The 14,673-nt window shown below is 44.1% G+C and overlaps 1 protein-coding gene across 1 annotated transcript in view; it reads left to right on the top strand.

Annotated features, from left to right (window-relative positions):
* The first annotated feature begins 946 nt into the window (after positions 1-946).
* The window catches only part of ZC3H18 (zinc finger CCCH-type containing 18), a 40,876-nt gene continuing 27,149 nt past the window's right edge, over positions 947-14,673 (top strand). Inside the window, exons 1-7 of the mRNA XM_009890042.1 lie at positions 947-1,537; positions 4,825-4,909; positions 7,739-7,887; positions 8,186-8,278; positions 8,873-9,030; positions 12,284-12,401; positions 13,587-13,885. Of these exons, the coding sequence (XP_009888344.1) occupies positions 947-1,537; positions 4,825-4,909; positions 7,739-7,887; positions 8,186-8,278; positions 8,873-9,030; positions 12,284-12,401; positions 13,587-13,885 (1,493 nt within the window). The remainder of the gene's footprint in view (positions 1,538-4,824; positions 4,910-7,738; positions 7,888-8,185; positions 8,279-8,872; positions 9,031-12,283; positions 12,402-13,586; positions 13,886-14,673) is intronic.

The raw sequence follows: 14,673 nt of genomic DNA on the forward strand, positions 1-14,673 counted from the left end.
ATGTGAACCAGTAATCTTCCTAGTAGGAGAGAGCTCAACCAGTTCCTTGGGTCAGACAGTTCTGCTATAATTAATGTGGGGTTTTTTTTGTTTTTGGAGTAAAATAAATAGACGTATGGGCTGGGGTTTTTCCTGCTTTACATCTTGTCCCTTTCTTTTGTATTTATTATGCTTATTCTAAGCAGATGTCTAATTTTTAATTTATACCAAGCACATGTTCATACTGAGCTTCTAGCAAAAGTGCATGGTGCAGACAGTTATGAAGTTGATCTCCTTCTTTGAAGGAATTTTGAATCTTTACTGTATAAAGCAAGTGGAGATTAGATGGCAATACGTGCACTGTCTAAATTAAACCTGATTAAAAATCCACGAGTTTTCATGAACGCATACACTCCTTTCTTTCATATCTATTCTGGATGCGGTGTAACAAGCACTGTAAATATATAGGCTGTTTTTCTAGCATCACTCTAAGTTGTGCTCCTGTCCCTCTTCAGGAGTCTGTGCAATCTGCAGCAGTGGTTACAAAATACCCTGAAAACCTGGCCTTATGTTCTGACTTGTTCACAGAAGAAATGCCACTACTGATTGTGCCTGAGGTGAGGCGGCTACCTTGGGATTTCTAACGGTGATTTGGTGGGAGTGCTTGTGTGGCCTCACCTGTTAGAGCTTGGAGATGAAACTCCAGCCTCGAGCTCTGTCATTGTGTGTGAAGGGTAGCACGCTTATCTAGTCTGGCACAATATTGGAATCAGTTCTTTATGCAGTTTAAACTCTGTATTCCCTTCTCGAAGGTACTGTGATAAAACATGTTCATGAGTTCAAGCAACCTTTTCTTCTTTAGGAGGTAAAATACAAAAGTACAATTTCTGCAGGGTGAACCTTTCTTGATTTCCCAGCTTGTTTCCCCGTAACAAGTGTTATTTTCTCTGCAGACTATTGGGTACTGATGGACGTTTCCGACAGCCCTGAGCGAAACCCCTGCTCTCCTGATGAAGAGGACCAGCAACTTTCCGATGACGAAGTCCTTAAGGAAAGTGGTTCAGACCGGGAACTTGATGGAGAGGGTGGGCAAGGCAGTGTCCTGGGAGAGGAGGAGGAGGATGCAGCCAGGGGACTGAGTCATGGTGAAGAGGAGAATCACTCGGATGAAGAGGACCGCTTAAGTGAAACCAAGTCTCAGGAGTCTGACAACAATGAACAGAGTGGGGAGCTGAAGAGCCCTCTGCCTCGCAAAGGAGAGGAAGAAGACAGGACAAATGACCTTGGTGATGAAGCATCCTCTGTCACCCGTGAACTAGATGAGCACGAGTTGGACTATGATGAGGAAGTTCCTGAGGAACCAAGTGCTGCTGCTGCAGAGGAGGATGGTGAGAAAGCTGCTGGTGAGGATGATGAGGAAGAGGAGAAAGGAGATGATGCCCATGAAGACGAGAAAAAATCCAGCAGTAAAAGTGATGATGAAAAGGATGGCCAGGATCCCCTCAAGGAGAAGAAGAAAGAAGAAGATGATGGAGAAATTGATGATGGAGAAATTGATGTAAGTAAGAGCTGGTCTGAGGTGGGCAGAGTCCTGCGGGAGAGACCTGTCTGCCTGTTTCAGAACAGTTTGGCTGTTAGACTGCCATGCCTTCTTTAGTCTTTGACATGAATATCTGTTAGCTGTGTCCCCAGTGTGCAAGTAACACTTTTTCTTTGGAGGTAAGACCATACTATGTACCAAGTCCTAAACTCCGTGGCTAGGATGTCTTAGCGCCATGTACTATAGAAAAGCTTTGTGCCAAATATCGTCAGAGCCATCAGAAATAAGATTTGTTCCTGTTGAATATGGAAGGACTCCAGTGCTTTAAGAAACTGTTCTACCTCAGCTCTCAGAGGACTTTTGAATGATGCTGACAGCAAATTACTTAGCCATGGATTAGGCATTCATAAGCTGTCTCATCAGTTTAGGTTGAGAGGCTGGTGCTGTAGAGTGGCTGCCGTGTGCTCGGGGCGTCAGGTGTGTGCGGAAAGTCCGTGGCCCTGAGCTCTTTGGAAGCGTGTGGAAGAGGAACGGAGGGTGCTGAGCTTTCTGGGAAGTGCCTAACCAGGCAGCCCCTGCGCGTGGTTTGAGTGATGTGTTCAGGGCTGTGCAGTCCCAGTAGCTGCTGTTTCACAGCCGAGAACAAACGCAGCCATTTAGAAAAATCGAAAACTGGGTTTAATTGCATTAGTGATTAGGGCAAATAGCACTATTTATCCATGTTTGTCTTTGGGTAGGAAGCACTGCAATACAGCAGTTGTGTTTAATATAGCTTAATACAGTTTCCTTCTTACAGGCAGAAGAAAACAGGACAAGGCTATTCTAGCAGTAGAGTAGAAACCCTTCTGTGGGTTCCTGGTCTGGTGGACACCTTACTTGAATCTGAATAGCATTAGTGAAAAGCACACTGTAGAGAAATGGCCGATCCAGAGCACCTGACTGGCTCTGCTCTTCCCTCTCTGTGCCAAAAAGTGGTCCTGCACAGCTAGACTAGGTTGGGGCAGTGTTGTGAGAATACCCTGGTGACCAGGCAAGGAAGCAGTGGACAGCGGATGGGGTCACTGGTGGGGCTTCTCATTCAGGGAGGGGAGTGTTCAGACTTGGGATATGGTGTTGCCTTCCAGTCGCCATTGGTGTGTAGCTGACCCGGCCGGGTGCTCAGGAAGGTCGCGGGGCCTCGCTGTGGAGATAACCTGCTCCCGTTTTATTGAAGAGTCGTGTATTGTGTATCTTTTACTCTAAAGGTGCTTTGACGAGTTCTGTTGCTTAAAAAAGATGATGTGATTTTTCTCGTTGTGCCCATTCTGGCAGGTGATTTTGTTAAACGCATACCTACGTGCCAAAACTTTTGTGTATTTCTGATTCAGTTAGAAAGAATTTCAGCGTGTTGTGGGAGAGTCCAGGCAGGGGAAAAAAAAAATTCTGGAGCCCTGACTCCATGCCTGCTTCTTGATTAAAATATGAATGCTTTCCTTTAGAGTCTAAGGCATTCTTGGGAGGCTCTCCTTACAAAGCACAAGATGGATCTGTACTCTGGTTTTCATACATTAACTCATAACAGGGTTCCCAGCTGCCTGATTCCAAGGAGACCTCACAGAAATAAATACTTCCCCTTTTGTTCAAGTACAGCATTTGCAAAGACTTCACACGGTTCTTTTGAAAGAAGCAGAGTTGAGCTGGTTATACCATTCATGCATTGTTGAATGCCATCCCCAGCTTTGAGGGAAACTGTTAAATCTCTGCATTTTGTTCTACTTTCAGAGTTTTGTCTTGGAGGGAGGGAATATTAATGCAAATTTTGATTTGAATATACGTGTAGTCTTTAAAATCTGCTCTTGTTCAGGAGAGCTCTCCTTGTATTGCCCTCAGAGGAATGCAGCAGAAGAGGCTGTTAATGCATCTCTCTGTGCGTCCTTTGTTTATCTACAGCCGAGTGATGGTTTTTCCTCCTTTCCAGCTGCTAAATTGATCAAAGTACATAACTTTCTTAATCTTTTCCATGTAGACAACTGCTGTTGCTGCGATTGCCACGCAAAGGGAAGGCCTCCACCAGATGCTCCCTCTTCAGATGTGTTTCGTATGCTGAAAACGTCTGTGGCAGTGAAATGGAGGCAGACTGAGGGAAGGCCAGGATGCCTTTTGGGATAAATAACTGATTTCCTTGCCAGATACCTCTGAAAACTCTCTGGTCGTGTATGCCTTTGCCTTCTGCATCACCACCTCTTTTTAGCTCCTTTTGACTTTTCAGATGCAGCCTGATGAAGCCAGGAAAGGCTTTTTTTTTTTTTTTTTTCCCCTGGAGAACAAAGGCAAAGGCTGGTACTTCAAAGTTTCAACAACTTTCTTCTGGAGATGTTTCATGACTGTTATTTCATGCTCATCCCCACTGGTTGTTAATCTTTGAAGCAACCTCCATCTCCCAGAATTTCTTCCTGGGGCGGCTGTGCCTGGGGATAACGTAGAGTTTTCTTAGAGCTGATTCACAACTCCCATGTGGAGCTGAGGAGTAGAAGGGAAGGTGTCAAGTTGTTGCCAGAGAGGACTGGAAGAAACATGGATGACTTTTTTCTTGAATAGCATATGTGCAAGATTGTCATTCAGCATTGTGGGGAAGCATTTTATAATTACTTATTTTAATCCTTCAGAACTTGATGTATAGGTATGTGATGTCCGTATTGGGTGAAGGAATGCCACTGTGTATTTTAAATCAATGAACAGAAGGAGCTGGCTTGAACTAAATAGGGATGACGTGAGTGCTGAGTAGGGGACATACAGTTTAAAGGCTCTGAAGGGTAGTGGTATTACCCATGCCAGCGGAGCTGCGGCAGCTGTCTGTGTGTGCCCTTAGCCTGTGGAAGGAAAGGCAATGTGATTTAGTTCATTTGCCTCGAAATATTGTGAAGCTGCCTCTAACTGCCTTGCATGTCAGCTAAAAGTGCACAGCCAGCCTCGTTCAGCTGAGGTATAAGAGCTTAATCCACTGTACTGTGGATTTTGAGCCTTTAAGGGTATATTGGATAAAATGATGCAGCTTGAAACCTTGGTCTGTAGTGTGGCACCAAGATATCCGTAACAGTTGAAGGGTCTTGCAGTCACCTTTGAAACAGTGAAGTTGATGCATCTTGCTATTTGTAGCAGTACATTGTGAAGATGCTCAGGGGTATTTCTTGTAACTTTATATTGCTTTTCTCTTGTGTTTTGCTCCAGGGTGTGTTTTCAGTGACTGATATTTGACCATATTGTGAAATGTCAAGTCGCTGCAGAAAACGCACCACGTGAAATGTCAGCTTGTCTGTCTGTTCCAGGATGATGACTTGGAAGAAGGAGAAGTTAAAGACCCCAGCGACAGAAAAGTGAGGCCACGTCCCACCTGCCGATTCTTCATGAAAGGTAATGACATGCTGTAATGGTGGAAGAAAACAAAGATGCTGTAATTTTTCTTGTTTGGTTTTGTATCCATTAAGCTGCTGTCTACTTGATAAACTCTGCCCCAGGCATCCTCAGTATCACCTTTCTGTTCCTTGGTGGCCAGATGCTGAATTTACATAGAGCCAATATGCAAAAATTGCTTTGCCCTAAGTATGGTGAGCCCAGTAGAAGTAAACAAAGGAAAACATGCTAGTGTTTTTAAAACAGCATGGAATAAAACTGCTGGGGCTGATTTAACAATCAGCTGTTGCTTAGAGGTTATTCTGCGGAAAACAAAAGTGGCAAATACTCGTTATTTCTTATCAAACTCATGCCTTGCCAAAACATAATTGTTTCTTGCAATCCCCTATCCATCTCACTTCCCCAGTTATTAAAAGACATTTGATGAAATTTAAAAATCAAAAATAGGGCTAGAAATACTGCTTCCTGGTAAGAAATATTGATGTGACATCATGTTGACATCCACCAAGCTGCTGCAGCCCCTGAAGATGCCTCTGGTGACCAGGTTCCTGTGTTGCTTATGTAGTTGTCAGGTGTTGGTAACTCATGTATAGCTGTTTTCAGAAGCAACCCAGAAACCCCAGCGAGACGGTGTGCTCGAGGGGTGACATTGGACCTGACATGGTGAGATGTGCTGGTGACCAGTATTTCCACTGGGCTGAGGAAATGGTCAGCTGGGAAAAAATAATCCTCATGTAAACAGAAGCATTTTCCTCAAGCCGGAAGATTGCTCCATGCTGTATCAGATACCACATTTATGAAATGTGTTTGGGATTGTCAGGAAGGAATTGGGGTGGGAAGTCATAAAAAGTATTTCTTACTGAGAATGAGACCTGAGACTTTTAAATTTAACCAAGTGTATTTCTTTTTTATTATTATTATTCTTAATAGGACATTCCCCAGGTTTGTGCAACTGCACAATCGCTATCTTAGACTGTCATGCTTTTTTTTTTTTTTAGTGTAGAGAGTAGGTTTTATAAATGTTTTCTTAGTTAAACTGATTATAGCTCTCTTCCTCTTCCTTCAGCTTCATCTCACTTCGTGTTTACTCATTTACTTGGTTTTATTTACAATCGCCCTTGAAACAATTTATGAAAATCTGAAATTAAAAGAAGGGTGGAGAACAGGGTGGAGTCTCTTACTCCTTGCGTCAGCGGCCTACGTAATGTAGGGAACTGCTTAGGGGGTTTCCGGAGACGTGACCATCAGATATCACGTACTTGCCTTCCTGAATGTCTTCCGGTACCAAATTTTCTGCCTGTGCTGAGACACAAATGTGTTGGTGAGGATGGTGGAACAGGGAAGTCCCTCGGTGAGGAGAGGTGTTTGTTCCTGAATCCTTAGCGTGACGTACACCTCCATGCAGCATGGAAATATTTGCCTGAGTCAAAGTTCAGACTGCAGGATCTCCTGCTGCAGTTGTTTTTCTTTGATTTGGCGTTGGTTCAGATAACGTTGACACTCGCTCTTGCTTGCCCCTTAAAGGCTTTCTTGCCACCAGGGAGATCGGGCACGGCTCACCTGGGAGCTTGAAGACATGCAGATTTTTGCCTTCCTGTGTCTGAGGAGTGCTCGCGTGGCTCTGGCTGTTCCAGTGGCATGAATGAATAGCTTGCGAAGCCTTCCAGTGAAGTAGTTTGATGTGTAGCCACCTTGACATACATAGCAGGGCCCCGTACTTATCCAGGTTATCATTCGCCTTGACGCTTCGGTAGGAATAGTAAGTGTTTGCATAGGTGTCTGACAGCCCCTACACCCAGTGCTCAGGTGTCGAGAAAGGATGTGTTGCTCCATGATGTGCGGTGCAAAGGGATTTGTGCTCTCGTGGTGTTTGTCAGTATCAGAACCAAAAGCATCCAGTGTTACCTCTGACCGAGAACGTGGTTAATCTGGGACTGATGAGGAGCGTTTCCAGGGACCCGGGTGCAGTGTGAATTTCTGTGTTGCCTAGCCAGCAGAGATCAGGGATTCCTCCTTGGTCCACAGCAGTGTTAACTGCTCCATTGCCTCTAAAGTCAATGTGCTAATGTCTGAGCTTGCACAGAACTAGCAATGACTTTGTGATGCAGTTGTCTGCTGGGAAGTCTGCAAAATATCTGTTGCCTGATGTTGAGTGAATTGCCAGAAGAAAAAAAAAAAAATGGGGTTTGTTTCTAAGGCAAGCTAAATTTAAGTTGGGAATTGGCTTTGTATTCTGTTAGAGACCCCTGAGCGTTACCATCTCTTTGGAGGTGGTACCTGAAGCTAATGAGCAGCTTCAGATTTGTCTGCTGCCCTCCGTAGTGATGTCTCCTTTCCTGCTTTGTGCTGGCAAGCCTGCGGAGTCAGTAGGAGAGAAAGCTTTGATGTATTTCGTGCCTTGCCAGAGAGCTGTTTGTTTTGAACGCACTGTGATGCTTTCTTTGCTGTCAGGTTATATGCATTGTTTTCTGTAAAAGGTAAAGCTCCTAACTTGAAGTGTTTATCATTAATAAAACTTGAAGACCTCACAGACTTATTACCGCGTTTGCTTAATGGTGTGTATACGGCCATCCCTCCCTTCTCCCCACCGTAATGAGGTTCTTGTACGTTCATCCATCCAAGACTGGATCTATTTGTCCTCTCTGGGAAGGTGTGAGGTGGCGACTGTCTTTCCACGTGTGTGAAATAGGTAAATCTCATCAAAGTCGGAGAGAAGAAAAGTCTCATGTCTGAAACAGCATTATTCCTTGATGGGTTTTAAATGGTTGTGGGGCTGAACAAACACTTGCTGTAGGCATACAGGGGTCTAACAGAACTGTATTTCCACAGGTCACTGTACTTGGGGCATGAACTGTAGATTTATTCACCCTGGCGTGAATGACAAAGGAAACTACTCCTTGATCTCCAAGCCTGAGCCCTTCTCCCCAAATGGTGCTCCTCCTGTTGGCCCTCACCCACTGATGCCAGCCAACCCTTGGGTATGGACATCTTTTGTGTGACTTTATGGCTTCTGCACATAGCTTTTGTCTCCTGCTCTAGGACGAGTGAAGATTTTGTTTGAGCTAATACTTCTGCAAAATTCAATACACCTATTGGATATCTGATTTTTAAAAGATGATCTTGAGTTTGGTAGTAGAGGGGAATAATTTTCCATGTCCTGCTGATACATATCCGGAGTATCTGGAGGTACTCGGGGGTAATTGTTTACAAAGCATGTGTTTGCTGCTTAAAACTAATGAAGTATCTGTCTCCTTTCTCTTCTCACTTTTCTAACAGGGAGGGCCAGTTGTTGATGAAATCTTACCTCCACCCCCTCCAGACCCTCCAACAGAAAGTGCCTGGGAGAGAGGACTCCGGCATGCTAAAGAGGTAAATGGCATCCTCAGGAAGTATGCTGACTGTCTCTAAAATCCACTGGCCTGTTTCATTGAGAGCAGGATGCTTGATGAGCTCCTTGGAGCATGTATTTTCTTGGTCTCTTTAAGAAGCCTTCCTTTTGCCTTTTGACCTATTAACTGTGTCTTGTTTTATGTCACAGTTGCTATACAGTCAAGAGGAGCTGGCATCCAGGTTTGGGTTTTTTGTGTTAATATGAGCTAGGGAACATTTGTGGCCTTGAAGTCATGCCCTCCACAAAGCAAAGCTTTTTAAGCTTCCCTTACTTCAGTGCTTATTTCTCCAGCACCTGTAGGATCCACGTGTCTGATCATTGCAGAAAATGGGGTCAGCATGTGTGAAACTTTTATTGCCTGTCTGCTGCTGTTCTGAGCTGATGGAATAGTGGATTACACTTTCTGTGTCAAGAAAACTCCGGTGTCCTGCACATTCATGGAGACTTGGGCAGAAGAACAATGCTTTAGTTGAAGAGCAGGTTTCTCCCAAGTGAAGGATTTCTAATACTGCAATTTCCATTTGCCTCAGAAATGTTCTCTCTTTACAATGTTTTTATTTTTGTTATGGCAGGTATTAAAAAAGGCAACTATGAGAAAAGAACAGGAGCCTGACTTTGAGGAGAAAAGGTTCACTGTGACTATTGGAGAAGACGAGCGTGAATTTGACAAAGAAAACGAGTTTTTCCGTGACTGGAATTACCGCATCACCAGAGACGTCAGAGATCCAGCGTAAGATGCAGTCTTGTTTTTGCTACGTGGAGTAGGTGGGTGGGAAATGTAGTGCGGTATGGCAGACTTCAGTTAACTTGTTCCTCCAAACTGGAGGGATGCTCACCTCAGAAAATGGAAACAACTTTCATTAAGCAGTATGTACACTGGTTAAAAACTTGAGCTGCTTCCACTCACTCTGGTTCAACGCTCCCTTCCTTTACAGTGGTCTTTAAGCCTTTCTGCCTTCAATGTTGTTGGCATACTTGTCCCTCAAGGACACTATCTAGTTGTGCATTGCCTACCTCATGTCAGCGTATTCTTCTGACCTTTTTCCTCTTGTTTTTCTTATTCCAATCCATGAGAGTTTTAAAGTGCTAAAGCTGGGGTTGCAAAGCTGGGGTATGCTCAACGTCCAAGAGCTTCAGGGCAGCAGTTGTACTGTTTTGACCAGCTGGATTTTCAATCGCAAGGGCATTGGCACAGTAGCTGGTCTTAACAAACATTTTGACCAGTCCCAGATAAACTACTTAGTAAGACACTGGTCAGAAAGCAAACTTGTTAGCTGCCACGGCATAGCCTGGGCCAAAGCAAATACCTTAAACTTAAGTGTTTAGGTGATTGGTTTCTTAAGGATGTAAAACAAAATGTTGGAGACCTCAGAAACTCTCCTGTCACAACTGAGAGCAGGCAGAAGAAGGTGCAAGGATGAATTGTCAGCTTGGAGAGACTTGCTTAGTAGTTCTTGACACAAGGAAGGGAATGGAAAAACAATTTTTGAGGCTTGTATTCTGTGGTAATACAGGTGAACCTCCGTTTCTCTCTTGCTCGCACATCCTCTGTTCTTCCTACATGTACAGATTATGGATTATTTCTAGTGACTTGCAGAGAATGTGTTTGCAAGGCTTGGTTCTGTCTATTCTGGAATGAATGAAATACACAAAAAGTCTGAAAAGGAGCAGGTTAAGATTTTGTTCAATAGACTTTGATTTACTCTGCCGTTCCTTTCCCTGTCTTAAAAAGAAGCTATCTACTTAGCTCTGCGGACTATAACAAAACAGTTGCCCCATACTAATTTTTTCCTGTGTCTTGGTCTTCTCTTCCTCTGAGAAGGCTTTCAGATGTGCCTGGGACTTATTATCACCACTGCTCCGTGGGTTGACCATACAGTATCTTTATTTTATGATTGTATACGAAAAATAACATCAGCATCCCGGTTGTTTTATGCCACTGCCTCACTGATGTAAGAATTGTTGTGTTAGGTACAGGAATTTCTGTTTGTTTGTGGGGTTTTTTTTAATAGTCGAGAAAATGTGTTGCATGTAGCCAGTGTTAAACAGAAGTAATCAAACAAATGGAATTCCTGAAAATTCAAGCACCTTTATGTATAACCAGACTGTGGCATTAAAATACCTTCATTGTGTGTGAAGGCAAAAGTTTTGAAATTGCTGCTGCTGTAAACTTGAGAAAATGGTGGGGTTTTTTCTCACCACCCCCCCCCCCTTACCGCACAGATTGACACCTTGCAGCAAACTGGCCACTGGTGCTGTAGCTGGGATGTTAATAAATGCTTTCAGGACTGTCTTGTGACATGTGAAGATGTCTAAATAGTTCATGAATCCCTTTTTCTTTTTTGAAAAACTATAGGGAGGTGGACATCAAAGAAAACATTAACTATGGGTAAGCAGGTCTTTGATTCCAGTACTGTTGAAACTGTAAGAAAATATTCCCTTTCCTTTCTCCATTGCACTTCTAAAAACTTCCTAGGCCACAGACCACTCTCCCACCAGGTGTGGTGGGTGGTTTATTAACTGAATGGATGTATTTGATTTTTTGAGTGAAACCAAGTATTTGCCTGAGGATTTAAGCACTGAATTATCTAAATGCACAGCAGTGATTCTTGTTTGAATGAATAGAAACTCCACAAATGTTATAGGAAGGGAACGGGGAGATCTGGATTTGAGGCTGGGTTAAAAAGCAAAGTCTTTCCTTTTTGATGTAGCTCGAGATTTTTCTGTCTCTCTTTGAACACCTGATGTCACTGAATCCAGAGTGTTGTCTGGTTGGCATCAGGAGTTTGTTGCTGAATTAAGCATCAGTATTCAAGATTCCTGTGTACACTTTTCCTTGGCTTATTGTCTCAGACAAAAATAGAAATCTTAAACCATTTAAAAGTGCCAAAAGAAATACAGGTAGCCGCTTGACTTGCAGGCCAGCACTTACATCTTTAGCCTGTTTTAGATTATTTGGCACTTTTTAAAATGCAAAAGTGGGCCCTTTATACCTCTTACAAGTCAGAGTCTCATTACAGATAATCTGGAATTTGGGAGAACTTGCTTTACGAACTTAGTTCTGCCACTGCCTCCTCTGTGGCCCTGGAAGTTTCTTGTTTCCTGTACCCACCTCCCCATCTTTACAATGGATCTGATATTTTCACTCCAGGTGGCTGGCAGGGATTGGATAGCGTTGAGTGTGTGAATTAAAACCATCAAATAATGTTAATAGAAATCATCAAATGGAGGAAATATTACAGACTTAAGGAGGGTGGGGTTTAGATCCTTTTCCTCTCCAAAAGTAATTGCAGTTTTGCAATTGAGCAGGGTGTGCTTGCCAGTTCATTTGTGTGCTGGAGGGCCAGCACCTGTCTTCCACTGGAGAATATCAGCTGCGGATGCAGTTACCTCCATTGCACAGAGTAATTCCAGGCGTAGGGGCAGAGCGTTGCTGGCCTGCCCCCAAAGCTTAGCTTTTCCCAGTGGAAAGCTCAGTGACAGCTCGTGTCCTGTGCTGGCGGCACTGGGATGCACCCATCGCCTCTGGTGGCAGGGGAGTAGGGGATCACCATCCGTTCCACTTCTGATGTGCGGGTGCTTGAGATTAGCTGTGTGTGCATGGACAGAAAACGCAGCTCTAAATCAATGAGGCAAAACATGTTCTGTTACATTTGCATACGTTTGAAGTGGCTGTAAAAAGCAATTGGTATTTCGACATTTTTACCGCATTGATTTGAAGGATGGATTTGGTTCGTAGCGTTTCTCTTTTTGTGTTTATCAAGAAAGGTTTGTGCTTTTCTCTGATAAGCTTCACTTAAAAAAGACTGTTTCTGTCTCTTTGGGATATGGAGAAAATAAACCACTTTGTACGGTCATTCTCTGTTGAACATGTTTTTTCTTGTCGGTGCACAGTGACTAAGATCTTACCTAGAATACGTAGTGTTTCTGTATGGTGACAAGGTGATATTTCCCTTTCTAACCTTCCCTGTTTTTCATTGTAGGCTTGATCCCTATACAGATCCCTATTATGACTATGAAATAGAACGGTTCTGGCGTGGTGGGCAGTATGAGAATTTCAGGGTTCAGTATACAGACCCAGATCCCTACCGTAACTACAGAGTAAGTAAGGTAATACCCCTTTCCACGCTTTTCCTTTCAACTTTCTTCCTGGTACTTCTGGTGCTTGTCATGTTTCCAGTGCAGTGCTTGAAACGGGACTTTTCATGTATGTTGAAGACGTTGTCTCTTAAGAGTAGTTAAATCTTTACTTAATTACTGCACAGAACGCTCTCTAGGTGCAGGGATGGGAGGACGCTCTGTTTTAGCGTGATGAAGGCAAAAGCAAGTCTGAGGTGGGAAGACGGTTCCTCTTTGTGTGCGCTGGCCGCTCCTCTGCGTACCAGGCAGCTGTGCCGTGCCGATGGCTGCATCTGCAGCCATTCTTGGAAATTTTGGAGAGGGAGGGAGTTTCCAGGAAATAACGTGAATGACGAACAGTTTGCTTGTTAGTTATTGGGACAGATGGAAAGGATTAGATTTGGGCAGGCGTGCTTTGTGTACAGATGGAGGCTCTGGCATGACTGTCCGCCACTGGTGGAGTTGCACGTTAGTTGCTTTGAGTCAGATGAGGAAGGCACCCAGCCAGTAGCTGAAGTCCAAGATGCAGTGGGTTGGTGGGGCACTGCTGTAAGGTGTTGAGCTCAATGAAAATAAGGCTACGAACCCTTTCCCTCCGCTTCCTTTTGCCTTCGTGCAAACCGTTGTGCCTCGAGAGTAGTGGCAAAAGTAACAGATCCTGCTCAATGGGGAGCATTCGACTGCTATTCATCTCATCCTTTAAAAAGTGGCTTTCCTTGTGCTGTAAGACCTTGCTGTTCTACGGAAGTGGTGCATAAGCGGGAGCCTGTCCTCACTATTGTTGCACATGGTGCACCATCAATTATTTTCGTGGTGCTTGCTTGTAAAGTTAATTAGCTTGTTATAAACGTGATTAGCAGGGAGAGTAAATACTTGTAAACATCAATACATTTATTTAATAAGCATAACAAGCCAAATTAATCTTTGGCTGTTGCCTTTGAAAATTACAACTGTGATGAATATGATGAGGTATTTTGTTCCTCTCCGCTTTCTGCCTGCTCAGCAAACAGTGATAGCCAGCAAGCTCCAAATTATTTATCTCGATACTTTGCCCTAACATGGGAGGGTGTACGCAACTGCTTGCAGTCCAAGACTTTGAAACCTTGCTGCCCACTTTATTAGGAGCATTACCACAGCGTCACAATGATTTCTCTTTTCTTTTTAAAGGAAAGAGAGCGAGAACGGGAAAGGGAAAGAGAGAACCGACAACGAGAAAGGGAACGTGAGAGGGAGCGAGAACGGGAGCGAGAGCGGCGCCAGCGGGAGCGAGAACGAGAAAGGGAGCGGGAGCGTGACAAGGAGCGCCAGCGGCGGAAAGAAGAGTGGGAACGTGAGAGAGAACGAGTGAAGAGAGATGAGAAAGACAGGCAGCACAGGGACCGGGACAGAGACCGAGACCGGGACAGGGACAGGGAACGTGAAAAGGAGAAAGAAAAACCAAAGCCCCGGTCCCCGCTGCTGCCAAGGTAAGTGTTTGCTGAGTTCAGACTTGACATTTATTTTTAGCTGTGGATCACGAACCTGGCTCATGCTGATCACAGGGGAGATCTCTGTTGCTCGCAACTCTTGAGGAAAGCGGTAGTTTCAAGAGAAAGGCAGCGCTTTAAATGAGCCTTGCTGGCCACTAAGTGGAGCTAAAACATCAGTAAGAACTGAGCGTGCATAACCTGACTGAAAGGAGGAGAGCATCTGTTCTTTAGGTATGAAGATGTTCGGCTTGTGCCTGTTCCCTTGCGACTAGAGTACATCTTGGGAGGTTGGATGCATCCCCAGTGCTGAGCGTCCTGCAGATGGTGGTGGCTCCCTTTGAGGCCTTGATAAATGTCCTTTGACAAGAACCACGGCTGGTTTGGGAGTTTGTGGATAGCGAAAGTGTCTGGAGAATTATTAAGTAAAACTCCAGAAAGAGGCTAGAAAAACTAAAGGGGTTGTATGCCTTGAAATGAGTCTCTGCTAGGTGTTACGGTGGAATTGCAGTGTGGAATCAGGTTTTTTTGCCTCTTCGTTTTTTCTGAAAACCCTCGTTCTCACCTGTGTGGAAGAGAAAATTGAACCAAACAGACTAAAAATCTGGGAATTTCAGAAGTGAATCCTATTGTGTTTCTCTGTCAATTATTTAAGTACCGTGGCTTACCAGTGTACTGTGTATTAGGCATATTTGGAAGGCACTGTATAAATATCACAGCTGAATATAGAACTTGTCTTATGGGAATTTCTAACGTCAGAACGTCTTTCAGTTCACAATCTGAGAAAA

This window comes from Charadrius vociferus, unplaced genomic scaffold (genome assembly GCF_000708025.1).
Source record: "Charadrius vociferus isolate BGI_N301 unplaced genomic scaffold, ASM70802v2 scaffold1028, whole genome shotgun sequence".
Classification (NCBI taxonomy): Eukaryota; Metazoa; Chordata; class Aves; order Charadriiformes; family Charadriidae; genus Charadrius; species Charadrius vociferus.